The sequence below is a fragment of the Ricinus communis genome, chromosome 5, assembly GCF_019578655.1.
Source record: "Ricinus communis isolate WT05 ecotype wild-type chromosome 5, ASM1957865v1, whole genome shotgun sequence".
NCBI classification, from domain to species: Eukaryota; Viridiplantae; Streptophyta; class Magnoliopsida; order Malpighiales; family Euphorbiaceae; genus Ricinus; species Ricinus communis.
In genome coordinates this window covers 571,664-598,377 of record NC_063260.1, presented here as the reverse complement: position 1 = coordinate 598,377, position 26,714 = coordinate 571,664, and the positions used below count along the sequence as shown (strand labels likewise).

General features: G+C 33.1%; 6 protein-coding genes across 11 annotated transcripts; 3 read left to right on the top strand and 3 right to left on the bottom strand.

Annotated features, from left to right (window-relative positions):
- Window positions 1-728: 728 nt before the first annotated feature.
- On the top strand, window positions 729-2,969 carry LOC8279122 (epoxide hydrolase A). The gene is made up of 4 exons (XM_002521462.4): window positions 729-1,197; window positions 1,352-1,534; window positions 1,715-1,956; window positions 2,558-2,969. Exons 1-4 carry the CDS (start codon window positions 916-918, stop codon window positions 2,808-2,810), a joined length of 960 nt encoding a protein of 319 aa, XP_002521508.1. The 5' UTR covers window positions 729-915; the 3' UTR covers window positions 2,811-2,969.
- Window positions 2,970-3,216: 247 nt separating this feature from the next.
- Window positions 3,217-10,755, bottom strand: LOC8279123 (folate transporter 1, chloroplastic). Of its 3 annotated transcripts, none has more exons than XM_015720735.3 (12): window positions 10,578-10,754; window positions 10,273-10,487; window positions 10,080-10,156; window positions 8,693-8,769; window positions 8,033-8,126; window positions 7,445-7,538; window positions 6,866-6,939; window positions 6,329-6,445; window positions 4,875-4,946; window positions 4,752-4,772; window positions 3,983-4,050; window positions 3,217-3,467 (listed from the first exon to the last, which is right to left on the bottom strand). In XM_015720735.3, exons 2-12 carry the CDS (start codon window positions 10,391-10,393, stop codon window positions 3,335-3,337), a joined length of 948 nt encoding a protein of 315 aa, XP_015576221.1. In that variant the 5' UTR covers window positions 10,394-10,487; window positions 10,578-10,754; the 3' UTR covers window positions 3,217-3,334. The 3 variants fall into 3 exon arrangements, with proteins under 3 accessions (XP_015576221.1, XP_002521509.1, XP_048229875.1); XM_002521463.4 differs by having other exon boundaries at window positions 6,329-6,442; XM_048373918.1 differs by lacking the exon at window positions 6,329-6,445 and having other exon boundaries at window positions 10,578-10,755.
- Window positions 10,756-11,918: 1,163 nt separating this feature from the next.
- On the bottom strand, window positions 11,919-14,227 carry LOC8279124 (50S ribosomal protein L7/L12). Its single transcript, XM_002521464.4, has 2 exons — window positions 13,468-14,227; window positions 11,919-12,320 (listed from the first exon to the last, which is right to left on the bottom strand). The coding sequence occupies exon 1, from the start codon at window positions 14,048-14,050 to the stop codon at window positions 13,472-13,474; it is 579 nt and encodes a 192-aa protein (XP_002521510.1). The 5' UTR covers window positions 14,051-14,227; the 3' UTR covers window positions 11,919-12,320; window positions 13,468-13,471.
- A 1,346-nt stretch (window positions 14,228-15,573) lies between these two features.
- Window positions 15,574-18,510, top strand: LOC112535267. Of its 4 annotated transcripts, none has more exons than XM_048373681.1 (4): window positions 15,574-15,839; window positions 17,035-17,250; window positions 17,518-17,881; window positions 17,963-18,504. In XM_048373681.1, exons 1-3 carry the CDS (start codon window positions 15,708-15,710, stop codon window positions 17,530-17,532), a joined length of 363 nt encoding a protein of 120 aa, XP_048229638.1. In that variant the 5' UTR covers window positions 15,574-15,707; the 3' UTR covers window positions 17,533-17,881; window positions 17,963-18,504. The 4 variants fall into 4 exon arrangements, with proteins under 4 accessions (XP_048229638.1, XP_048229637.1, XP_048229635.1 ...); XM_048373680.1 differs by having other exon boundaries at window positions 17,462-17,881; window positions 17,963-18,500; XM_048373678.1 differs by having other exon boundaries at window positions 17,035-17,881; window positions 17,963-18,510.
- Window positions 17,662-18,230, top strand: LOC8279125. The gene is made up of 2 exons (XM_048374403.1): window positions 17,662-17,843; window positions 17,942-18,230. The coding sequence occupies exons 1-2, from the start codon at window positions 17,662-17,664 to the stop codon at window positions 18,228-18,230; spliced, it is 471 nt and encodes a 156-aa protein (XP_048230360.1).
- Window positions 18,511-23,243: 4,733 nt separating the features above from the next.
- Window positions 23,244-24,857, bottom strand: LOC8279126 (peroxidase 72). The gene is made up of 4 exons (XM_002521466.4): window positions 24,504-24,857; window positions 24,173-24,364; window positions 23,921-24,086; window positions 23,244-23,788 (listed from the first exon to the last, which is right to left on the bottom strand). Exons 1-4 carry the CDS (start codon window positions 24,726-24,728, stop codon window positions 23,376-23,378), a joined length of 996 nt encoding a protein of 331 aa, XP_002521512.1. The 5' UTR covers window positions 24,729-24,857; the 3' UTR covers window positions 23,244-23,375.
- Window positions 24,858-26,714: the final 1,857 nt, after the last annotated feature.

Genomic DNA, 26,714 nt, shown 5'->3' with positions numbered 1-26,714 from the left:
TTTAAGTTTTTAAATAAAGTTGAGTTTAAATCTAATGTTATGTTTGGTTGAAATTTATTAAAAAATTTATTTTATTTTAAAAAATATAAAATATAAAATAATGAAGTTGAAAGAAATACTCTGGTGTTATAGAATATATCGACTTACTAATTTAAATTTAGTTTAGCTATAATCAATTTTATATAAATTTAATGATGTAGAATTCTACAATAATTTTTATATAAAAAATTTATAAATAAATTTTATAAAATTAATAAAAATTAAAAAAATTTAATTAATTTAAAAAATTTATAAATTTCAACTAAAAATAATGTTTGTTAAACACTTTTCATTACCCTGGACTGGAGTAGGGTTGAACTAAAAAAAGATTTCTATAAACTTCAGGAGGGTAGTGCAAGAAGGGTGAGGTTTAAATTGGGAAAATAGAATATTCATTAATAATGAAGGCCCTAAAGTCCCAATAGGCTTTAGCTTTTAGATTAAAAAATTATGAAAGAGTTGAAAACCTGGACAATGTACAAATTACTTTTGAGATATTTCAGAAAAATATTAAATTCTTTTTTTTTTTTCCTTTTATAATGAAAATGTTTTCTTTTTGTTACTCAGGGAATTAGATTTTTAAAATAAAGATATCATTGAAGCATGCCAGATAAATACCTAAACAAACCAAATCTCTTGGATTTTAATGCCTTGAGTCCATTGTCAAAGCTTCATCTTTGACTTCCACCCACAAACAGATAAGCTTCCTCAGCCATGACAAGAACATAATATATATTTATTTATTTTTTTCTTTAAATTATCATCTTTGACTAGCTGACATTCAATGTCTTAGTTCTCTTTGTCTCCTCTCTATCACTCTCTCTATGTGTAAAGCGCACACACACACAGAATTGAGCAACAGAAAGAGAAGGAAATATGGAAGGGGTAAGTCACCAAAGAATAAAAACAAATGGAATATGGCTGCACATAGCAGAGAAAGGCACAGGACCATTGGTGCTTCTGCTTCATGGTTTCCCTGAATTGTGGTATTCATGGAGGCATCAAATCAGTTTCCTTGCCAACCATGGATACCGTGTTGTTGCTCCTGATTTACGAGGCTATGGTGACTCTGACTCCCCACTCAGCCCCAGCTCCTACACTGTTTTTCACCTTGTTGGTGATCTCATAGGCATTCTTGATCATTTTGGTGAACAAAAGGTTCTTTATTTTTATCTTATTTTATTTTGTTTTGTTTTGTTTTATCCACCTTTAACATGCACAAACAATATCTGATGTATGGGCTATGTGATGTATATTTATTATTTTTATTAATGGGTCTCTGCTGAGGTTTCTACTTTGTGTATATGAGCAGGCGTTTGTGGTTGGACATGACTGGGGGGCAGCAATTGGTTGGAATCTGAGCCTGTACAGGCCTGATAGAGTCAGAGGTCTAATAGCAATTTCTGTTCCTTACTACCAAAGAAATCCTGATGATAAAGTTATTGAATCATTTAAAAGAATGTTTGGAGATGGGTTTTACATATGTCAATTCCAGGTATCCTTGTGTTTTCTTTAGCAGATGATTATTTATGACTGGCCCAAGAACAGGATGATGTGGTCATGCCTAGCCCCAAATAGCTGTTAGGGCCAGCAATCTGCATTTCTTGAGATGTAAACTGTTATAAATACATGGTGTTGATCTATGTAAAGTTGTGTTCTGGAATTGATCATGTAGGAACCTGGAAGAGCAGAGAAAGCATTTGCTAGATATGATTATTTGACAGTGATGAAGAAGTTTCTATTGATAAGTAAGACTGATAACTTGATAGCTCCATTGGGCATGGAGATCATTGACTATTTGCAGACACCAGCAGTGGTACCACCATGGATTACTGAAGAAGAATTACAGGTCTATGCTGACAAGTTTCTAGAAACTGGTTTCACTGGTGCTCTGAATTACTATCGTGCAATGGACCTGTAAGTGCCATATATACTGTCTTCGTCTTTTTTTATCTTTGATTACCAATTGTGTTCTTGGCTCAAGGTTTTACTTTGATCGCTGATAGTTGATGAGTATATCCTTGCATAAAGGGTCAAATACCTCACTCAATTTGTAGCTCAGGGCCAAGTAAATTTAATTTCAACTATTTTAATAGATAGACCCATAATTTTTATTTAAAGGCCAAATGAATTCAAATTCTGAAAGATTATGTATATGTCTATAATATTTATTATTTAAATTAGTTAAATAAATTAAAATTTAAATAAATATTAATTTTAAATATTTAAAATAAAATTTAAATTAGTTTTTTAATTTTATATATTAAATTTATTTTATATTTTATCGAAAAAACTAAAATTATTATTTCTATTTTACTATCATTGTCGACTTTGCCAAACTATCATTAACATCCTTACTGTCAATTTTATTGATTTATTTAAAATTTAAAATTATTTATTTTTTAAATAGAAACTATGAATCTATTTATTACAATAGTTAAAATTAACTTATTTAGTTATGAAATACAAGTTACACGGAATTTGATCCTTTGTCCATATATTCTTGAAATGACCACAGGAACTGGGAGCTTTCCGGGCCTTGGCAAGGATCAAAAATCACTGTTCCTACAAAATACATAGTTGGAGACAAAGATATTGGCTTTGAAATAAATGGTACGAAGAACTATGTACTTGGAGATACTTTCAAGAAATTTGTTCCAGATCTTGAAGTTGTTGTTTTAGATGGTCACCATTTTATCCAGCAAGAGAAAGCTCAAGAAGTCTCTGAAGAAATTATTGCCTTCCTATGTAAACTTTCAGAAATTAAGTGAACTTGCCTGGAGACCAGGTTACACACTTTCTATCTCTATCTATAGTTGTAGTGGAAGTTAAAAGAATAAAACCTTAGGCTACTAGCTTTTTCTTTTTTTAATAAACCTGAACATATGCATTCAGAATTTGCTATTCTATATCGTACAATGCCTTCTTCAGCCCTTGTTTGATATGGAAAATGGGTGCATGGCCAAACAAATAATGTTCTTGTCTATTTGATGATAATGCAGTATGAAGAAAGATGCAGCTTGTGAACCCTCCCTTAATCCTGCAAAGAAATTGATTATTTAAGATTTTTACCTCTGCTTTAAAGCCCCCACAAATGAGGCAATTAAGCTTTTTTCATGATCCATCAAACATCACAGATCATAAATTTAACTCAAGAAAGTTATATTTGGACAATTGTTTCATAATTCTCGAGACTCATTGCATTCCGATTGATATCTTTTTCAATTTGAATTAACTTGTAATGAAGATTTAGCACAAAAAGAAAAATGTGAGCAAAATTGAGAATTAAACACAGCTAGTCATTTCTTCTCGTTAATTTCAGCAACTTCAGGACATTCTCATAAACAATAAATGTTATTGAAGCAGCAGGAACATTTTTCAGAAGATTCGGTGTAATGCCTTTGTAGAAACCTCGAAGACCTTCAAACCTGAAAGCACCACAGGAAACAAATTGAACATGTGAGTTTATGAAAGTAAAATAGACATTTATGATCAAAATAACATCTGCATTTGTAGAACAGAAGCTATGTGGGCAAAAGCTAGTGGATAGCATTTTAATCTCTTCTAGTATTCAAAAGAAAATTAACCCTACTTTAATATTTTGGATAGATGGTCCTATGTTCTTCAGTAGGTAGGCCATTTTACACTTCCCTATATCCAACTTATCACAATCTCTCCTTTCTCACTCATGAGAAGTCTCTAGTAAATAATCAAGAGTATTGAACAGGTGCAGTATTAAAGTCTTAAGAAAGAGTCATGTTAAACACACTGCTCCTTCTCTTTGTTGCTAACAAATGATAAACGTGTTTAAAGCTTATATTATTCCCCCCGAGTAGTGAGCATCAAGGGCCTTTTACCTCGATGGCAAACATTGTGACAGGGAGGTCACAATATGAAACCCACAATAGGTGGGATGGGATTGGGGAAGAAAGGTTATTCTCACCTTGCAGTTTCCTTCACAACATGCCAGCTGTCCATATATTTTGGAACTCCATTCATACTAGGTCGTTGCTGCAGAAATGGCAAGAACAATCTCAAGTTCCAGTTGTAAAGAAGAAAGACAGTTAGCAAGTTGTTCTTCTACAACTCAAATGAACAACATTATTAATTTATCAATATTAAGGTAATATAGATGTCTCCCTAGCCTGCAAGCATTATAATAGCTAGGTTAGTCAATTACGTTATTTATAATGGTTGAGAATATATATCAAGAGATTAGAACAGAATTTGTCCCGAAGATACAACCCAACCATAAAAGCTTGGGACATCCATTATGAGGACCCAGGTTTGCATCCCATTAAGTATAAAAGAGTTGTCACTCTTCAGGAGTAGACCTGTTCAACGAACAGGTCGAGCTCAATCGAGCTTGAGTGTTTTATGTTAAAACCCAGCGCAAATGCTGGGAGCCAGGGCTTAACCTGTTGCCCAAGCCCAACCCTCTTTGTAATAAAATATGCAAAGTATTAAGAAAAATACGTATAAATTTTAACTGACACGTGGAAGAAAATATGCCAGCCCTCATGTAACATGAAATCCCAAGCTTGACCAACATGGAACATAGGTCTTCCAAGGGTTAGTCTTAGGGATAAAGCTCCTTGCTCAAGCCTATGAACACTGCTAGTAGGAGGGGAGAGCTAACCCTTGCTATGTTAGGTCATTTATTCTAGGGCAGCAAAAAAGAAAAAGAGAGCAAGATATAACAGTCATTATACCTGCAATCGAGCTCGAATAACCTGAAAAAAGCAGATGAATCACCAAACTGCATTTAGATGTGATGTTCAATTAACAGAGTAATAACCAAATGTTCCCTTTACACCACCAAAGAAGATAATTACCTGAAATGGGTATGTCAAAATAATAGCAGCAACTTTAGAAGAACCCCCAAGAACCGCATAATCAACTGAATTCTATGTCAAAAACATTAGCTAATTTAGAAGTTACATACAGCAAAGAATTTTTTTTTTTTTTAAATGTTTTCTCATGAAGGAATAAATCAGAATTGAAGTCCAATGCCTACACTGGAGAGCATTATGTTTAAATTAATACAAAATAGAAAGATACCAATCACTATAAGCAACCCCATTATAATTGATGACTTAAGTCCCAGCAAGCTCTGGCTGCCTTTGTTTGACTAATTTTACTCATTTGGACAGCGCATAGAGTTTTTATATCACCACTTATTCTGAACAAAAATTAGGCTGTATTTGGTTTACTTGCTATAGTTTTTTTTTTCCTTTCTTTTTGGCAATATTGCTTGGAGTGGAGAAAAAGAATCCATATAGGCGAACCTGGGATTGAGGCTTAGTTGAGTTAGTTACAGAACATCAACTAGCTCGTTAACCAAATGAAGCTTTAGCGTTAACATCAAAATATAGAGCATATAACCCAAAGTGATAGACGCAGATAACAGAGACACAAAATAACCTTGTTTGTTCTACTCTTATTTGTAATTTTCCATATCAGAACATTAAATATGTCAACAATGGTGCAAACAAGTATCATACTAGACTGACGTTTTGTTTCTTACAACGGCCTCACTCACATCTAGCCCATTGTAAGAATCATTCTATACATCATAGATGACAACCACAGATATTAGGGATGTATCACAGAGTACTACATGTCTAAAAGCCCAAAAAGCCAGCTGTCCAAAATGTTCTTCATTCCTTTATCTCTTCATTTGTGTTTTACATCCTTTGCTCTTATGCACCCAGTCAAGAATTTCCAGGATATTACAAGTCAGGCAGAATAGAGCAGTAGTTTGTTCAAAGAAGCTTCTTTATCACGTTAGGTAGTTTCAAGTCCCAGTTTTCCTGTCTTAAATTGTATTAAACTGGAAGTTGTTTGATGAAATACTAATGGAATTTCAGTCAGGTCTGAGTTCCTTCTAACTTAAAAGAGATCATTAAGTCCTCTCTCAAATTGAGCCCTTATTTCAAAAAGAAACCATAGGTCATAAACGTAAGACATCCCACAATAACAATTGTGAATCTAAACCAAATTATGATTTCTTAATTGATCACCCCTATAACCAAATTTCATTCCCAGCACCCCCACACCCCCAACAACAAAAAGAAACACACAAAATGCGCACACACACTGGCACCAAAACCATGTCAGTGCCAAAGCATATTCTCTCCATCAACTGGAGAAGAAATCACAAGGGCAGAAGCAAGGAGTTTTAGCCTTGAGTGAATAATAACCAGGGTAGTTAAAACTGCTCTACCAAAAAAGGTCTCAATCATGGAGCACTCCAAAAACACAAATGAATTTCAACTTGATTACGTACCAACAAATTGATGTCAGAACTTTTATGATTGCTTTCTCTATCTTTAGATTTATGGTCAATGATAATTTTTCGAAGTTCCTCATATGCTGTGAACTGAATAGCACCATGAGAAACCTGCTGAAGCAACATAAACACCCAATCAAAAGGAAGAAATACTATTTAAGACGACTGATTAACCCAGTGGTTTTTATTAATATAATATACCAATAACAGTTTCCATAAATGTTCTTCCTCTTCTTTTGGGTAAATAACAACAATTTGTGCCATAAATATGGATGAGAGGCTGATCCATGTCTACACAGATAATGATTGAAAGGATCACTCATATCCAAAACTATGCATAGTTATTACTGAAAAGAATCAGAAAAATCTCATATCATAAAGCAGTACTTTCATAATTCATAACAGATCCCTATAGTGACCACAGACTAAAGAAAATCATAAATCCATTTAATGAAACCTATTAAGCTGTATCGATTGAAATAAAATATGGCAAGGGATGACAAATACAAGGGAAGAAAAGCTTCAATAACTAACCAGAAAAAGACCAGGAACAATTCCTTTATAAAGTGCACTCCATCCTTCCTCTCTCATTATAGTTTTTAATGCATCTGAAAATTGATTAGACAAAAGAAAATCACAACTGATGATAAGCAACAATCAACATATAAAGATTAGCACCTCTAAAAAAGTTAACTAGTGCATATGAATAACATGTATTTATCGAGTTTATGTTAACAAAAATAGGCTTCTTGTCTCAATTGATAGGTCCAACAAACATTAAAAAAAACGCAAGGCATGAAATAGAAGTGTTCACCCAAAAGTATGTGAATTCTTAATAAGCTTGCATACTCAATCAAGTCAAAGGAGTAAACATCATCTAATGCCTGACAGCAGGTCTAGAGAAAAGGATAGGACTACACGCGCAATATTGGAATCAACATCACCGAAAACCAATCTTATACTGAGATCAAAGAATAATCATGATGATTAATATTAGGGGGACGAAACTTGATTAATTATTAATATTTGGAGTCAAAGTTGATAATGACTCACTAGGAGAGGATATCTCAGAGATCACAGTAATAGCAAGTTAATGTAAGATGCAGAGCAGACCATAGAGCCCAGAATATGGTTGAATTTGGTGCAGAGGAGTCTGAAGCTGCATCCTTGTCTTAACAAGCCAAATAGGATTTGTACATAAGCAAACCTGAAAAATAGTGACACTCTTGTTTGTTAAAGAAATGAAAGAAGTCAGTCTTACCTTTTGTGAGCAGAAACTGAAAATACACAAGCATTATGGTGAAACATCTTAACAGATGGTAGTCATTGGTAGAAAAGCACTAATGCTTTAATTGGTAGTAGCACAGCATTTCTTCCAATATGTCATCAATATTCAGTAATATATCTCTCTCATTACAAATAGTACAATAACTTTTTCTTAAGAAAAGATTGAAGAGTTGCACTACTCATTTACTTTATCCTCTTACAATTATGGTACACTTTAGACCTTAGTATATGCATATTGATATTTCCTGTTAACTCTATGTGAATCCTAAAGGGTTCCTTCATTCTTCTCCCGTCCCCTGACTATCTCCAAACCCTAATTTTCTTTTGTACTATCTTTTTGTATATTCGTATTGACATGGAGTGTAAAGCCTCTGTGATTTTCCTATTCATATTATTGAAGGTTCAAATGCTCACTAAAGCTCCAGCTTCTGCAGCAGATGCAAGATGGAGACCAGGGCTCAACTTCTCATCCCTGTTCTTAGAATACCTTTGTTTGGCTCTTCCATAGCTGCAAATATAAAATAACAATTAATTACAAAAGCAATTCCCACTATAAAGAAGGCAACCAGAAAAGTTGCATTTTAAAGAACAATGGTTACTGTTTACCAAATATGTCTTCAAGCTGATAATAAATATGACACGTCTAAAAAGAACTCAATCTAGGTAAGATTTGTATCATCTTAATTTTCAGAAACAAGAACAAAACTGGGTGGAAAGAATATATGCATTATCTTTTTGCAAATTTTATTCAACTTGCTCTTGCTCCCTCTCTCTTCTATGTGTATTTATGGGTTCAGGGGCCAGGGAGGATACACCAAACTTATGCAACATGAAGCAGCTAATAAAAATATGAAGTAGATAATAAGAATTTAAATTTAATAATTAAAAAGATAAAAAAGAAGAAGAATGATTAACCGTTACCACACCATCTCACAAGAATAATAATAATCAAAAGAGAATGATTTCAATCTGAGAAAGCCTTTCAAAACCAGTTAAGGTATCTAGTTTCAGTAAGTAAAATAATATATGCAAGTCATCCGCTCAATCAACACAACTATCCAAATTGAAACTTACAAGAAAAAGTATAAACCCCATGAAACTGTTGAACCAAGAACTGATGGGAGGAAGCCTGCATATAGCCCTTTCAGACCCTGTAACAAAAAAGCTAGATGGCTGTTGGTGATATTCTGCCACACCAGGAGTACACTGACAAGAAGTTTATGCAAAAGATAATCTTCACGTTTACATTAGCAACAGGGATAAGATAGATATTGTAGTTCCATTAGGTGTAAAGCAGCAAGCAATGAGGGTTAAACTCAAGTTATATGACATACACAATCCTCACTGCAAGGCCATTTTCTTAAACCAAAGTTTAAACCCTTCATTCCTCTCCTAGTCAACATGGAAATGCCCTGTGTATCTTTTCAACATGCATAAATTTCAAGTAGCAAGCAACCTATAATACTAACCCCAAAAAGTGTTGTGATCACGAAACCTTATTCTCACAGAACCATACTTTCCCGATATCAAAGATCAATAAAGAGAGAGCAAAAGAGGTGCAGCTTTAATCTGATGAGATCTGATAGATCTCAATATTCATTCATTCAATAATGATATTCAATTTGCTCAGTTCTTTAGTCTCTCCTATTCAATTGTGGCAAGAATGAGAAATTCGTATAGAAGTTTGATAGTTCTGTTGCAGACCCCACATTATTTTCCAATAACCAAAATGACCAGAAGTGAACATGGTTATCAAAACTGACCAGAAATGAACATGGTTATACTAAGTCATAATGTCAAGACAAGCTTACTGCCTGAATTTCAAAAATGAATGTAAGAGAGTCAAAATTCTACACAGATTTGTGAGCCCATAAAGCATGCGGACCCTAAGGTTATCAACAATTAACAACACTCCAGATTTGTGAGCCTAATTATTAACTAAACTTATCAGAGTGCAAACTTAATCATATCACTTGTATAATTAACAGACAAAAAAATATTGTAAATAAATGTGCAATTTATAGCATCACTTGGTGAATATTTAGCACTATAATCACCTCACTAATCATGTCACTTATGTTCTAACCTGGGGCTGCTTGCCATTAAATTATTTCTCCTCAATGTAACATTTTTATTATGGAAATATAGATATTAACTCACCCTACCATTGACTCATTACCACTTTTTCTTATTAAAATACCATTAGTGCAATAAGGTTTAAGTGAACCAGAACTAGCATTCACTGTGACAGTTCAAACTCAAAAACATGTCAGTCTATTAGTGCAATAAGGTTTGAGTGAACTAGAATTGCAGAAGGCAAAGATAAACTGAAACATATAAATTAAAATGTCTATTTGTTCAATTTTACTATACTGTACTCTTAGTAACACATAGTTTCAAATCATTTTCGTTTTGGTTCTATTCTTTCAAATAATAAAGAACAATAAGGTAAAGGCATGACCTCGAAGCGAGTAATGGATAAAATGGCTTGAGCAGTGTTCTTGTAGGCTGGAAGACTCGAGACTCGGCCATCATGAACTATTGGAATAATTTCATATAAGAATTTAGTTGAGCACACAATAATTTACAACAGAGTTAATAAAAACGGAAACTGAATATTTAACTTTAAGAGAAAAAGAGAAATTGAAGTAGACCTTGAAACCTAGTACGGACAACATCCAGAGGATGAGTGGCGGAAACGGTGGCGAAGCCTGCTACAGCACCGGCTGTGGCATTCTCCCATTGCCATTTTGACTCTGACTGTGCCGTTGTCATTAATAATTCTCTTTTTTCTTTTCAATTTTGGCAATGAAAGGACTGAAATTTATTGATCATTTGACCATCAATCTAATGGTGGTTCGCCTGTAAGCTGCCCAAAACAAAAAGGAGAGATGCTTGTTTGGCTAAGCAGCTCTTTAGAGAAAGTAGAGAGAATGCAATATGAGAAAAAGGTGCTTACTTAGAACTCCCTCTTCACAGGAATCGGATTTGGATCCTCCGTGACCATCCTACACTTGAGGTCCAAAAGGTCTGCCAGAATAGTTTTTTCCAGCTACTATAAAGAATATATTACAGACATGGCCGAAGAACGGGTTCCAACCATGAAGCGGTCCGGTCAAATCCAAAATCAGCCTTAGTCATTACTTCAGTTCATGAACCAGCTCAAAACCATAAGAGTCGGTTATGGTTTGATATGACACTGAACTCGAACCGGTCTAAAAACCAGTAAGAAATATAATTTTAATTTAGAAAAGAATAATAAGATTTTAAATTTATATTTAAATGTGATCTATATGTAACTAATATAAAAATATTAAATAAATACAAATATATCCTTTAATATTGGTTAAATATTTAGTTAAATTTAGATTTAATTAGCACTTAAAAAATAACTGAACTAAATCATTATATTTAACTCACAAAATATAAAGTTAATATAATAAATATTGTAGAAATATAAAATGAATAAGGAAGTGATAAATTTATTTTATTAAAATTATATTTTTTATAATTTCTAATTCTTTTCATTATCTTGAAGTGGAGTCACATCTGGACTGAACCAAAATCAAACCCTTAATAATGGCTCTGAATTATTCAACGCTTAACCATAAACTGAATTCAACTAACAATTTAGGGCTGGTTCAGATCTTAGCTAGATCTAATTAAAAACTCTTAATTCAATATTCAATTAAAATCGATTAAAAATTTTATTTTTTATTTTACAAATAAATTCTATTTTGTGTTTGAATAGTAACTATAGAATTTATTTAAAATAAAGGTATATACTATTAACTAAAATAAATTTTTAAAAAATATAGATAGAAAAGATATAAAAAGAAAAATATAATGAAATGTTAAAATTGAAAGAAAATATTTTGATTATAAATTAATTTATTAATGTAAAGTTCATTACAATTTTATCAACATTTAGTTTAATAATAATAATAATAATAATAATAATATTAATCAATTCTATAAATTTGATTTGCAAATCACTTTCATAAAATTTCAAGAAATTTATTTCAATTAGTGTGGAGTGGTGTTCTTATGCTGCTGTAATACTTTTTTTTCCAATTAATTCCAAAAAGAAAATGTCAAAAATAATTTGTGAAATTGATATCAGAAAAGAGGAGCAAGGGCAACTAAATCAAGCTTTCCCACATATTAGCTAGTTTAGCAAAATAATGTTTATTCTTGTGCATTCTTTCTTTCTTCTTCTCTTTTCCTCACCAAAGGAGTAAGATGAGTCTAAAATGGCTCCAAGAAACTGATTCATTTCATCTTTAAAAACTGAAATAGATTGCCGATCCATCAAAAGGAAACTATTGCATTTGTACATCTGATCTTCCACAATTTAATAATATCAAGAACATGTACTGTCAAAAGTATATGTTCTGTAATTTATTTTTGCTCCTAACAGGAAGTTGCACCCAGCAATGCATGAATCTATATTCAAGAACCAATTCTACAACAAGCATTCCTAAGTTTCGGGGAATTAAAGGCTCTGCCAGAATTCAGAAAACTATGGACGAGCTCAGATTTTTGCTTCTTCAAAGTCAAAAAGAATTAACTTCCCTACAAAAATGTTCTGCATAATGAAGAAACCTATATAGGTCTTCATTGTCTGCTACCAAATTCCGCAAGATGTGGCAGTGAAGGCTTTTGCTTCTTGTTTCTCCAATCTGTTATCCTCAGAGGAAGTCTAAACAACAACCAAACCAAAGCCAGACACAAAAGGTTACTAAAATCGAATGTTGATCCAGAAGAAATTGGAGTTAAAAAGAATCTTTCATGAATACACTAATAATAATCATAAAAAACACCAAATTGCAAATAATTCTTGCTGCCGAAAATGCTTTAGCTACTCAGCTGTTTCTGCATTTAACATCATCCTCTCTCTTTTCTCGTCTTTCCGCTTGCAAGAAAAAACTCTCCCATGCAAGCATGCCACATTTTTAAAAAGGAAAGAAAAAAGAGACCTTTGGAGAGAATGCTAGCAAATAGAAAATCATCAAATTAATGCAATGATTTTTTCTCCTTGGAACTTCTCTAAATATCAGGTTTCTTAGTGCTGTCAAACAAGCATTCTCCACCATCATATTATGTATAATATACAAATCTTCACTTTCCAGTTTCCCCAAAAACCCCAGCAAAATCATGCATGAAAATCCTACTATGAACTAAGAATTCAATCTAAGAATCCAAACTCTCTGCTGATTGTTAAATGATTTCTAAGTGACCTAAACCGTCAAGCGAAGAATAATGAAAATATCATCATCAAATTTAGGCAGAGATCCCTCCCATGCCCAGAACAGATTATTACGCAGATCCAGGATAGCGACACTACATGCTTTTTTTTTTTTTTTTTTTTTGCAAAATGATCTCATTTCAATGAAATACAGAAAGTATTCAAATGAGAGAGCTGCAGTAACAATTGCATTTGTTATGATACAATGTTTACTTGTCCTAGACATCTTCACCTCCTCATCAATTACAGCATAAGCAACATATAAAATCAAAGTCAGTTAGTGAAATAGATGAGATCTTCTAAATTTCATCTCTCAGAAGCATTCAACTCTAGTTAAGGTCATGCCGAACACTCACTCACGGACACTGTGCAATTGAAAAACTTCTGATTATGTTTACTTTGTTCTACTAGATAGATCAGAAATTTCTAAACTTTGTCACTGATAGACTAGAACTTCACCACTATGTTGAAATGAATCCTTCAACATACTTATTTGCACATAGAATACTATCATATCAAATAGAGCAAGCAATTATTCAAGTGCCATAAAAAATAGAACACTCGTGTGTAACTAAATTTAGAAAACAAATTATACACTCACTTTCTCATTCCATGGAAACTTTAGCCCCAACCTCCTTCATTTTCGCGGTAATCTTCTCTGCCTCCTCTTTAGTCACACCTTTCTTCAACAAAGTAGGTGCTTTCTCCACCAAATCTTTAGCCTCTTTCAGTCCCAAATCCGTAAACCCTCTAACTTCTTTAATAACCTTAATCTTTGCTGCCGCATCAAACCCTTCAAGCTTCACATCAAACACTGTCTTCTCCACCTTCTCCTCTGCCTTCGCTGCCCCAGCTGCTCCTCCCTTTACTCCACCCTTCATACCACTAAACCCCATTCCAGGCATCATCACTGCCATTACAGGCATCTCCTTGATATCCAATTTGTTTCGCAGAACTTCGGTAAGGTCAGAGATTTCGAGAAGTGTTAGTTCGGAGATTTCATCGACGAGGGCAGCTACTTTATCAGATGGGGCAGGTGGGTTTGGTTCTTGAGCAATGGAAGTGAACTGATAGATGAGATTAGGTGACCTGGGTATTGTGGATTGAGGATTGAATGTAGGGTTTCGAAACAGGGTTTTGCGGATTCGTGATAAATGTGGAGAAATCAATCGAAAATGCCTCATTTTTCTGTATTGAAGAGAAGATTTAAAATTCTGCGTATTGCAGGATATTTGTTTTGGGTTATTATACAATCATTATAGAGGTGGAGGAGAAGGTCAGGTCAGTGCGTTCACGGCATTGAAGCTGGAAAATGTACAGTAAAGCAGTGAACTGAGCTTTACAGGCATAACAATAATAAACCCTACCAGCAGAAAAGAGGCTTGTGTTGCTTCTCATGGGCTGAATATGTTAGCACCAATGCTTGCATGACAGTGGCCCAGTTTTGATACACTAACCTGTTTCTGTTTTCTGCTTTTGTATTGGCCCGAGACCTAAAAGAAATTAGAAAAGAAAAACAACAAAGTTTTAAGGAAAAATAACAAAATATTCCTATAGTTTTATTTTTTTATATAAAATACGGTATAAACTTTTTTAAATTTTATTATGTGAAAATATTATAAATAAATTTTTCTATTTTTTAAAAAATATAGAATTAATTTTTTTTATTTATAAAAAAATAATTAAAGGAAAATTAAAAAACAACTAAAAAACGACCATACTATATTCTTGAAAAAAGTTAGAACAGTATTTTTGAAAAAAAATAATTTACACAGTAAAAAATGATAATTTTATTAATTTTATTAATTTTATAGTATTTTTGAAAAAGTTTTCAAATTTAAAAAAAAACACAATATATTCATCCATTCTATACTAATTATTGCTTTTAAGTAGTTGATTCATATTTAAGAGAATATTTAATAAATTTTAATTATAAAAAAATACTGATTAAATTATATTAATTTTTTTATAAATATTAAAAATTTATTACACTTATTCTAATATAAAAATAAAATAAAAAATATATAATATTGTATTAGATATATAAAAATGATAAATAATTAATTTTTTATTTGAAAAAAGAGAGTTAGGAAATATATATTAACTTGTAAAGGCTAAAACTGATACAATTATAAAAAATAATTAAAAATATTATAATTAATTTTACTTAATTTAATTACATTTATTGCTAAAAATATTTATAGAAATCATATTGAAAATAAATTTTAATTGCAAATGATGTTAATATGAATATTGTAATTATTTAATTATCAGTTGTAATTTTGAAATAATAATCATTTATCATTGTCTATAGAAAATTACTTATGTGAGATTAATTTAAAAATAAGTTATTGTTAGCCATTTTTAATAAAACTAATATTATATAAAGAAATAAATAATTAAAATAATTATCAAAAAGTTATAAAATAAAACTAATAAAATTATGAGCTGATTGAAATTAGATAAATTATAAATTATTGATTTCTAAATTTTATTAAATGCATTTAGTATATGTCGAATAAGAAACAATTATGAGCATGTAATGACTTAAAATCCAAATTTAGAACAAGAGAGGGAAAAAACATATAAATGATTCTATAGGGTGTACATTTCCTGATGTGCCCTTACACTCGTATTAGAGTACAGGCGTAAAAGGGTATATTGATAATTTACAATCCATTGTTACTCTATCATCAAAACTGCGGAAACAAAAACACAGCAGAAAATTTCTTTTAACTTTCTCTCTTCTGGTTTCCTTCAAAACCAACAAACAACGCTTTAGAGTAAAGATTTTAAGAGTAGTTCTGTGATAAAACAAAAGGCAAAGAGAAAGCTGAGACAATGTCAAACAGAGGAAACAAGAAACGAATAGTAGTAGAAGGAGGAAGAAAATTAACAAGGCTCCAAGCCAAGCTGCTCAATGATCTTCCCAGAGAAGACTCTTCTGTTGCCACTCCAGTTCCTGGGAAAAAGGTAACAACTTTATAACATGAGCATTTGGTTTTGTCTTTTCTGTTAGATTTTAGCTAAAAGTTATGTATTAAGAAGCTTCAAAATGAAAAAATTTCTGGGTTCTTAGTGTTTTCTTGAAGCAGGATAGTGAGTAATGTGAAAATAAAAGATCCTCCATTTTTGTTTCTTCAGTAACTTTTTTAACCCATGTTCCTTTTTCTTTTCCTCACTGCTTAGTTCATGAGAAATAAAAATCAAGCGAATGCGTAGTTTGCAAGGTAACAGCTTTCTGACATGAGGGGAATTATTTATTAATGTGCTTCAAGATGAAATTTTCTGGGTTTTCAGTGTTTTGAAGCATAATAGTGAACTGAACATAGAGGTCCTTCTTGTTGTTTCTTTGTTTATAACGTTAACTTACAAAAATTTACTTCTCAAAAGCCGAAATTTTTTTATGCTGATGCCAGCTTTTCACAAGTTGGTAAGGTGGTTTTGTTTCTGGAGATCTAACTAAAGCTGTATGCTTTGATGAATACCATGATCTACTAGGAAACTCTTGTTAACTTTACTGAGTAGATTGGTTGCTTGTGAACTGAGTTGAATCTAATTTGTATAAGCTATGGCTGAATGGTAGTAGGTTCTTTGGCTTACATTCTTTCATTTTATTGTTTTGTTGTGTGTCATTTCGTAGTAATTTAGAAGTAATTTTAATTCACAAAGATTTAACTTTTGTGGACAAGAAAAGCAACATCTTTTTTAATGCTGGTGCCAGCATTGGACTAGTTCTTGAAGGGGTTTCTTTGTGGAGAATCTAACTATAACTGTGTGCTTTAGTTTTGAATATTGTGTTCAACTAGGAAATAATCTTGTTCAATCTATTATTAAATAGATTAACCACATATAAAATGAGTTGAACCTGTTCAATATATGCTTATAGCTGAATGGCAATAAGTTCTTTGGCTCATATTCTTTATTTTCAACCAGTACTTGTCATTTGGCGAGCAATTGTGTAACAAGCATTATCACCGGTGATTATATATTAAAGGGCCACTATATCTGATCAAGGCTATGCTAAAGGTGCTTACAATACTATGATGGTCTGGTGGATGTGTAAAGTATGAAGCTTACATGATCTAACTGTTTGTGATGTTTTCACAGGTGGGTATGTCCTTGATCTGAAACTTTAAGGCTGATTTAACTGTTATTGGTTCTACAGGTGTCTGCCTGGGCACCAAGATCTCGTCCTGCTTTGGCCAAATCAAATGACAAAATGCTTTTTGAACAACATGTCTCCTCACTACCAGTGAAGAGAATGAAAGAAGCAGGAAATGTTAGCAAACCAAGGCCAGAAAGACCATCTTATGAACATGGTGAATTAGAAGATGACTCAAGTAGTAATGCACAGGCAATAATCAATAATATCCTTGGATTGGTAGGCTATTTCTTTTCTTGTAAATGGAAGCAGTCATATGCATGCATTGCCTCTAATGAAGTAACCATATAGTATTTTCTACCTTTTTCCAAGATTATCCACTTGATTCACCTCAGCAAGGGTATCAGAATGTCCTGACATTTAGATGCCCATGTAGATTCTTTTACTATTTCTGTTCAAGTGATTAACTAGTTTTAAGTTGTTTCTGTAGTTGGATACTGCAATTCCTGCTGACAGAGACATTTAATATGACAATTCCTGCTTCAGCTTCCTTCTTTGTGACAACTGAGCAAGTACTGAGAGGGGACCCCACGGTGGCATCACATGTTTCTGAGGAAAGGCCACAAGAGTTTGAAAATCCTAACTCAAGGACTGACCAAACTCAGTCTTTGCTTGACAGAGATTGTAGGCATGTGCGCTGATGAGGATTCTGGTATAGATGAGGCAGAATCTGCTGCCCTGGTCACAATCTCAGGAACTTCATATAGAGTGAAGGAAGAATTGGCTCCTATTATCAGCAGTATTATTAATCACCATGGATTCATAGCTGCAAATCATCTTATTAAGTCACCAGAGGGTCGTTCTATGGCATTGTAGAATCTTGCCGAGTTCTTAAATTTCAAACAAAAAGGTTTGTTGAGTTTTCCCAACTTGAAATTCAAAATACACTTGACCTTGTTTATGATTTCAGTGATACATGTTTGGATGTCAGCTGGCTCCAGCGAAGAGTGGAAGACATCTTAGAGGCAAAGAAGTTGATCAAGCAGTCTTCCACCTTGAAGGAGAAGAGGGATAGAATCCATCAAGTCATCAAAGAGAAGAAGATTAAGCTAAAAGAACTTCAACAAAAAGTGAATTTAGCACAGAAGGAATTGGAAATTGAGCAAGCTGAGGCTGAAAATATTAAGTCAATTATCTCAAATGCTAAGGCCAAAGTGAAGTACTTTGTTGATCATCTACCATTTGATGGCCTCTTCTGAATGTGCCTCCTACCTCTACTATGCATACTAGTAAACAAATGAAGACACTGCGTACTAATCTAATTCTTTGCAGTGAACCTGAAGTTATATAGTGGCCATTGATATTGTTTACTTGAAATTATAATTCTCAACTGTCATTCTGAGCAATAGAAATCTGCAACTGAAGAAATCTTTATTTTGTTTCTTGGTTTCATATCATAAGATTTCTGCTCTAAGCATATGGCTGAAAATTTTGTCACTCACCACCTTATGTCGTTAGATTTTTTTGGTAGGAAGAATGTTACTGGCCACCGCTTTTTAGAAACTTCATGTTGCAAATACATCAGAAGGCTTGAGATTTTCTTGTCAAGAGTGGATTTAGATAAGCTGTTTGGAAGTGCTTTGAGCATTGAATTATTTAATCTCAGTTCCGTTCAAAATCTAACTACATCAAGTTTCTCAACAACAAAGTTAACTAACAACTGTAGCTATACTTGTCCTGATAGAGACGAGCCAAACTGTGATTACAGTATAATACAGAGTATAGTTCGCATGAAACTTTTAGCTATACGAAGTCATATGATATACTTTTCGAGATCGACCACTCTGAGAGCAGAGAGCAGACTGTCCATTAGCAAACATAAGATGCTTTCTCTCTGAAATAAGTAATAAAGGACAGTACATAATGTGAAATCTGACACAAAGCCTTTAGCACATAAATCAATTAACATTTTGACAAGGGATTAAGTTGAGCATCAATTTTCCCGCAATTCTTTCTGAACTCTTCCCTTAAACCTGTCAATCGAGGGATATTTCCCCTCTTATTCATTGACTTAGCAAAGTGCTCAAAGAAGAGCTCATTGTTCTCAGCATATTTCTTGACCAATTCAATGGGTGCTTTGTTCTGTCAGGAGAACTTAGTCAGAACTCAACTGGCTCTCTGGAGCAAGTAGATTCCTGAAATAGCTGTTATCAAACTTTGCTGGACTTGCAAAGTCCAAGAGAAACAAATTTTGATCACCTCCTGATATAGGGAGTGCACGCCCAACTGTGCAGCATATGATTAGTCAAGTGTGTAATCAGTTGCCCATTTCCTGGCTGGTTGTACAGTCTCTGCCTGAAGCTGGTGCGTCGAGCATTTCCTATTGTGTGGCTTCCTGCAAGAAACTCATGGGCCGTAGTTTATGTACATTCATCATGTCCTTTGTTGAAGAGGGAATTTGCATAACTGATAATTTATTATTCCTGACACTCAATGAACTCTTATCAGAAAGAAGAGAAACACTAAGAACGCAGAAAGCCAAATTCAGTTACGAAATAGTGCTACAAGATCAACAACACTGAGGCCTTGGTGCTTGTACTTAGTAAGAGTTGCTTGAAATATGTTATTTGGAGCAGGAATGTTGTTAGAACCACACAAGCTAGCACCTGTTAAGTCCCTTCTTCCCAATCGAAGTTCTCAGCTTGGTTCTCCAGCCTGTGTATATCAAAAGAGAATGGTTCCCCCAGGATTTTGGCAAGCTATGGTTAGTTTAATTTCACTATAGTGCTAAGCAGTAGAACTTACCAGAACCCTGGAGTCTAATTATCAACTAAGGCAAAAACATCAGCACGAGATACGGTATGAGGACACTCTTTCTCTATTACTTCGAATCCTGGAGCTGAGCTTCGGTGTGTATTAGGGCCCTTCTCACTGATTATGCTTCCATTGCTGTCTAACAGTGAGATGTATCACAACCCTGTAATAGAAGAGCTTTGTGTGCTTGTAGTTGTATGTCAAGTGATCCCTTGTACTCGTAATTTAGCTATGGTTGAGAAAACAGTATCTAGAATCAAGGACAATTAAAAATAAGATGAAATTGACATGTTCCAGTCATTCTAATTACAAAACAAATAAACAAATCCTTCGAAACTGTTATTTGTTTATTTTTCCTTGAATTTCTTACACCTAAACAAGGGTTTTGTTCCAAAAAAAAAAGGTTGTACCTTAATGCCTAACAGATTAATATAGTAATGATAAATACATGCTTATGAACATTTTATCATGAGTATTCAATTACATGGATATTGGTAGGTTTATTTCCAGAGACTTAACAAATCTCGACAAAGCAGTCATGAAAACGAAGCTTAAATAATAAGGCAGCCATTATAGCTTCTTTTACTACTGTAGTGGATACAATACCATAAACTTAACTATCTGTTAAGCTTTTGGGTAATAATGGTCATAAAAAACTGAGGGTAAAGGCAACTGCCATTGCTCTTCCAAGAAAAGCAAAGGAGAGTATATAGAACTAAGAACAAGCTCCTACATGTGAAGCTTGTCTTTTATCTTTCACTTTCAAGAACAAACTCACTACTACAAAAGAACACTAGGAAATATCAAAAAACTTCAAATGCTGCTATTTTAGGAGCTTAGATGCATGGTTTATTGGTATTTGTAGAGGGAGTTTTGTGGATGTAGCCCTGTGATAAGGTGAAATGTTATCTTTTAAAAGAAAAAAGGAGGGAAGGGAGCAAAAAGATTGGAGTTGGTAACTAACTAGCTAGCTTTGGTATCAATGTGATAAAAGAAGAAAATAAAAGAGTGGAGCTGTTAGCTTACTTAAATTTCTTTTAGGCTGACTATAGTTCTTTCATAGTATATATAAAGTTGCTAGCCAACTAGTCAATGTGATTAATGGGAACCTTTCATGTTTGGTAGATGGTATTGAAGTGTGTGTGTATATATATATAATGTAGTACAAATCTCTACTTATATATTAAAATTGTTGTTAAATTTCATTATGATATATTTATTACTTTGATTCACATTTTGCAGTACACATTTGACTTGTCTATGGAGTCATGTAATTTTTCTGATTTGGATATCCCTTCTAAAATTTGTACTTTAAAACTTAGAAAGGAAGGAATTGTGATTCTCTTAGGTGTAAGGATATAGTTGAATCTCTATTTGCTTAACTGGGGAACATTGCTTTAATTGGTGAAAATAAAGGGTTGTTTTGTTTCTTGGCTTGGATTCCTCTAAAAAAAGTTTATCCATGATTACAGAAGGCTAAAAAGACTTGACCAAAAAGCTGTATAATTGGTTACTAACCTGTAGACCTGTTCATGGGCCGAGCCTGACCGGGCTTGACTTTATTTTGAACAGGGCCGAGCCCGCCCAAGCCCGAGAATTTTTTAATATCTCTCAGTTCAAGCCCGAGTCTGATTTTTTTTTAAATGGCCCGGCCCGGCTCGACCAATTGTTAAACCTGTAAATACGGATCGGGTCTGGGCGGGTTCGGGTCGGGCTTGAGTTTAGTTTTATTTAAATATATTATTAATAACAATTATAGACAAAAATAATAGGTAGCTAAATGGTATGTAGCACTTAATTATAAGTTGAAGGTCACAAGTTTAAATGCTAGGTATGGCATTTTTTTCTTCTAATTAAACTAAATATCGGGCCGGGCCAGGCCGGACTTGAGTTTTTATGAAAATCCCAAGCCCAGCTCAAAAAATTCGGACTTTTATGGATTCGGGCGGGGTTTGTACACAAAAATTATTGTCCAAGTCCGGCACGAAGAATGTGGGCCTGGGTAGGCCGGGCAGGTACCCAGGCCCATGAACAGGTCTACTAACCTGACAAGGCACAAGAATAATGAGTGCAAGTTTACATTCATCTAAACTACTACTTATAATTTTCAACTCCAATTCTATAAGAATTCATCCTAAATCCTAACGTCATATTTAGTTGAAATCTGTTAAGAAATTCATTTCATTTGAGAAAGAAATATGAAAAAGTAAAATAAAAATAATAAAGTTGAAAGAGATATTTTGAGTATAAATTAATATAAAATTTATTTAGATATTTTATCAATTTTATTAGAATTTAATTTAGCTATAACTAATTTCAAGTAAATTTGGTTATGTAAAATTTTAAATTAATTTTGATTTTATTCAAAGTACATAAATTTTAAATTTACAATTAAATTTTATAAAATTTTATAGAACTCGACCAGACACAATATAATAATACAATAACGACAATAAACATAAAAAGTTTATGCACTACGCAAATTGCTAAAAAGAAAATCTTAAAAATTCCATACCACACTCTCAATAATAAAAATCTTTGCTCGAACTCTTTTATTTTTATAATCTCTTCCTTCATATCCATTAGTTGAATGGGATTTATATTAACTTTGAAATATTTGCTATGTTTGATTGCCTTCTAATAGTTTCATTTCTTTCTACATTAGCATGGATACACCAATCCAAGAAAGAACAATAAACATCATTAAGACAACTATCTCATTAGAGCCCTTTTTCTTTTTGTTTGTAGATTCAGAAGTCATTATTACTACTACTACTACTCTTTTAATATACCTAAAGGGCATGTTCTAGAAATCTCCCACCCATCTCACTTCCTACTGGAGCACTTTGAGTTTGCCCACATCTTCTAAGAGATTTCAAGAAGAAAATTGATGGGGGAAATTAAGTTGCCTTTTTGTTCCTAAGTGAAGAAAGAGTTATATTTTTTTTTAAAAAAAATTATTCTAAAATAAATTTTAGTTTAATATAAAATTAATTAAATAAGAGTAATATTATCCTTCCAAGTTACTAGAATAAGACATATCAGCATGTTAACCAAATAAGAATTCATTAAATTAATAGAACACTACCAAAAGGTGTTATACTTATGAGCGGGACATACAAATGAAGAACTAAAGGAGCACAATTGCATAATTGAGTAAATTTTAAGGGGGTAATTGTAATTGTGTCTTCTTATAATTCTTGCAGCTAATTTAGATGATGTGGGTAGGAATACAACGAGGTTTATTAATATATTAAAACTTTTGAGGTATTATTTTCTCATTCATAAAATTTTATTATTATTGCTTGTCAAGTTTTCTTAACCATGGTTAATTAACGAACTTAGCTCTACTTGTCCTGACAGAGACAAGCCAAAGTGTCATCACAGCATAATACAGAGCCAAGTTCACATGAACCTTTCAGCTGTGTGTGAAAAGAATAATGTTGAAACTCCATTAGTAACAACAAAATGCAGAACTGGAATTTCTCTTTGAAATAAGTAATATAAGGACAGTACATAATATGAAATCAGGCACAAAGCCTTAAGAACATAAATCACTTGTCAACAGCAAACTTGGCAGTAAGGTGAAGTTAAGCATTAATTTTCCTGCAATTTTTTCTCACCTCTCCCCTTGAACCTGTGAATGGAGAGATATTTCCCATCTTGATCATTGACTTAGCAAACTGCTCGAAGAAGAGCTCATTGTTCTCAGCATAATTCTTGACCAGTTCCATGGATGCTTCATTCTTTGTCAGGAGAACTTGGTCAGAATTCAACAGGCCCTTTGAAGCAAGTAGGTTCTTGAAGTAGCTGTTATCAAACTTTGTTGGACTTGCAAAGTCCAAGAAAAACAGGTTTTGATCGCCTCCAGATCTTGGGCAGTTGGTGCGCAATTGAGCAGCATATGATTGATCAAGTGTATAATCAGGTTGCCCATTACCAGACTGATTGTACAGCCTCTGCCTGAAGCTGGTGCATCTAGCATTTCCGATTGTGTGGCTTCCTGCAAGAAATTCATGGGAATTTAGTCATGTTTTTCTTTTGTTGAAGAAAGCATTTAGTGAACAATACACAGTTGAATATTTTGTATTCCTGATAGTTAACCAATTCTTTTCTGATAAGCCAAAATCAGTACCAGATAGTGCTACAAGATCGACAACATTGAGGCCCTGAAGCTTGTACTTAGTGAGAATTGTTTGAAATGTGTTGTTTGGAGCAGGAATGTTGTTGTTAGAACCACTCAAGCTAGCGCCTCTAGAATCCCTTCTTCCCAATGGAACTTCCCAGCTTGGTCCTCCAGCCTGTGTACATGAAGAAAAAGCAATGGTCAGGTCAGGATGTTTTGGTTAGTATATTTTCACCACAAGGCAAAGTAAAAAGAACTTACAAGAACTGTGGAGTCTCTAGCAGCTAAGGCTAAAATATCAGCACAAGATACAGTTTCAGGACATTCCTTCTCTATTGCAGCTTTGATCTCATCGATTACTTCAAATCCTCGAGCTGAGTTTCGGTTTGGATTAGAACCCTTCTCACTGATTATGCTTCCACTGCTGTCTAACAGTATTGATGCATCACAACCCTGTAACAACAAAAGTTTGAGCTTCTATGTCATTATATTGTTATTTCAGCCTAGCAGATTAATCATAGTGGCAAAAAGCTAAGTGAATATGAACATTTTAGCAAGAAACAGGTATCTAATATCTAAAAAGCTGACAGACCTTGACAAAGCAGTCATGAAAATGAAGCCTAAGTAATGAGGCAGCCATACGAGCTTCTTTTGCTACTGCCTTAGCTACAACAGACTTAACTATCTGTTGAGCGTTAGGGCAGGAATGGTCATAAAACTGAGGGTAAAGGTACCCACCATTGCTCTTCCAACATAAGCAAAGGGGAGCAGAGCCAAGGAGAGTAAGAACTAAGAACAAGCTCATACATTGAGCCATTATGAAGCTTCTCCCTTTTATCTTTCACCTTCAAGAACAAGACTCGCTACTACGCAAGAACACTAGGGAAAATATATGAACCGCAAAGTTCAAAAGCTGCTATGTTGAGAACTTAGATGCATGATTTATGAGTATTTATAGAAGGAATCAGTTGCTCCAGGCTTGACACAAAGAACCCAAAAAGAAAGAAAAAATTAGAGTGAAAGGAGCAAAAAAGTTGGAGTTGGTAACTAACTAGCTTCTGTATCAATGTGACAAAACAAGAAAATAGAGAGTGGAGTTGTTACTTACTTAAGTTCTTTAGGCTGACTAGTTCATTCATACTACATAAGGCAGTTGTTAACTTAATATGATTAGTGGAAACAACTTTTGTAGGTATGTTTGGTAGAGGGTACTTAAACATACATGGAAAGAACATAATGTAGTACAATATTCACATATAATTTGATTATGGTCACATTTTTCTTTTATGAAATTTAATTCATTACAATCTGTAGTAATCTTCTAGAAGAATTATCTATTCAACTATGTTTTTCTGATATAGATATCCCATCTTAACTTGTACTCCAAACTTTGGAATGAAGGAAGATCATTTTGATCTCTTTTTAGGTGTAAGGGTATAATTGAAAATGTATTTGCTTATTTGGGAAACATTGCTTTAATTGGGTTAAAAACTTTAAACAAAGGGTTTTTGTGTTTGTCTTGGAGTTATTTATTTCATTATTCAATAGGAAATAGCTATCAATATAAATAGATTTGGGTCATATGTATTTAACCATATGACTAGGGTTAAAACACCATTTTAACCTTTGCATGCATTTGCAGGATTTGGTCATGACACAAAGTTGCTTCAGTAAAATAAATGACACAAACCCAATTAACCGAGCTGAAGTCGTCTCCAGGTGAGGTTTAGAGTTCAAATCCTAAACAAAGCAAATTAATAAAATTAACAAATAAATAACACAAAGAAAGAAACAAATTACAATGTGAAGACAAAGGAATTGGTGAGAAAGGTTGTCAAAGCAGAAGTAGACTCAACTGCTACATTGACAAATTGGATGATCTCAACATAATTGACTCAAATTTTCTACTAAGTATGGTGCCATTAATCTGTGACTATTAGAAAGTTGTGACAAGACATAGCTGGAAACATTACAAGAAGTTGAAATATTCACATGCTTTTTCAACATTCATTTACTAATACATGGCAGACTTAATTCTTGTTCAGATTTCTTGTTAAATTCTTCTGGATGATGTAAGATTATTGAATGGTCCTGCCGTATTTGCTGCTTTACAAAAGAAACACTCGCAGAGAAAAGGGAATGAAAAAGTCTTACCTACTAATTTCTCACTCCTTTTGATATATTATACTTAATGATTAGATTAGTGATAATTATTTTAAATAATTTATACTTAGACTATGAGAAAGCATTACATATTTTAAATTTAATAATTACTCTTCACTTGTTACTCATCTAATCGTAGGGGTAGAAATGAATCTCATATTAATAAATTAAAATATTTTATAATAACAATATATCTCTTATCATTTTATATTACTTTTATTTTCATGCCTTTTCTTTTTATAAATATTTTCTTATTATAATTTATTTCAATGCAATATTCATTTCATTCGAAATAAATTTTATAACTATTATTTAACATATAAACTCATTACAATGAATTTTTTAACGAACTTCAATCATAGACGATAGTTAACCAGTTAAGCTAGTTCTTCAAACTGTCTCATGCATTATTTCTTATTAAGTTGTAAAATTATAATATCAAATTAAGAAGAATCGTTTAAAGGATTTCTGGAAGCCCTTATAATGGCACAAATGCTAGTATGGTAAGTTTATTTTTTTAGCTACTTTTGTAATGTGGGGTTTTGGAGGAAGAAAATCCAAATAAGGACATTGATAGGGGTTGGACAACTACTCCCAAGTTCATATAATTCTTTAAAAATAAGGAACCTTACTCACCTTT

What these genes read in the sequence shown, in the direction of transcription:
- LOC112535267 (XM_048373678.1), top strand. Translation starts at nt 15,708, where the DNA reads ATGTCAAACAGAGGAAACAAGAAACGAATAGTAGTAGAAGGAGGAAGA. An exon ending in CTCCAGTTCCTGGGAAAAAG is followed by an intron (nt 15,840 to 17,034) that starts GTAACAACTTTA and finishes TTGGTTCTACAG; the next exon opens with GTGTCTGCCTGGGCACCAAG.
- LOC8279126 (XM_002521466.4), bottom strand. Translation starts at nt 24,728, where the DNA reads ATGGCTCAATGTATGAGCTTGTTCTTAGTTCTTACTCTCCTTGGCTCT. An exon ending in TTCATGACTGCTTTGTCAAG is followed by an intron (nt 24,365 to 24,503) that starts GTCTGTCAGCTT and finishes TTGTTGTTACAG; the next exon opens with GGTTGTGATGCATCAATACT. An exon ending in CTAGAGACTCCACAGTTCTT is followed by an intron (nt 24,087 to 24,172) that starts GTAAGTTCTTTT and finishes TCATGTACACAG; the next exon opens with GCTGGAGGACCAAGCTGGGA.
- LOC8279122 (XM_002521462.4), top strand. Translation starts at nt 916, where the DNA reads ATGGAAGGGGTAAGTCACCAAAGAATAAAAACAAATGGAATATGGCTG. An exon ending in ATCATTTTGGTGAACAAAAG is followed by an intron (nt 1,198 to 1,351) that starts GTTCTTTATTTT and finishes GTATATGAGCAG; the next exon opens with GCGTTTGTGGTTGGACATGA. An exon ending in TACTATCGTGCAATGGACCT is followed by an intron (nt 1,957 to 2,557) that starts GTAAGTGCCATA and finishes AAATGACCACAG; the next exon opens with GAACTGGGAGCTTTCCGGGC.
- LOC8279124 (XM_002521464.4), bottom strand. Translation starts at nt 14,050, where the DNA reads ATGAGGCATTTTCGATTGATTTCTCCACATTTATCACGAATCCGCAAA.
- LOC8279125 (XM_048374403.1), top strand. Translation starts at nt 17,662, where the DNA reads ATGTGCGCTGATGAGGATTCTGGTATAGATGAGGCAGAATCTGCTGCC. An exon ending in GAGGGTCGTTCTATGGCATT is followed by an intron (nt 17,844 to 17,941) that starts GTAGAATCTTGC and finishes TTATGATTTCAG; the next exon opens with TGATACATGTTTGGATGTCA.
- LOC8279123 (XM_015720735.3), bottom strand. Translation starts at nt 10,393, where the DNA reads ATGACAACGGCACAGTCAGAGTCAAAATGGCAATGGGAGAATGCCACA. An exon ending in GTTCTGACATCAATTTGTTG is followed by an intron (nt 4,947 to 6,328) that starts GTACGTAATCAA and finishes TTTTTGACATAG; the next exon opens with AATTCAGTTGATTATGCGGT. An exon ending in TTATTCGAGCTCGATTGCAG is followed by an intron (nt 4,051 to 4,751) that starts GTATAATGACTG and finishes CCATTTCTGCAG; the next exon opens with CAACGACCTAGTATGAATGG.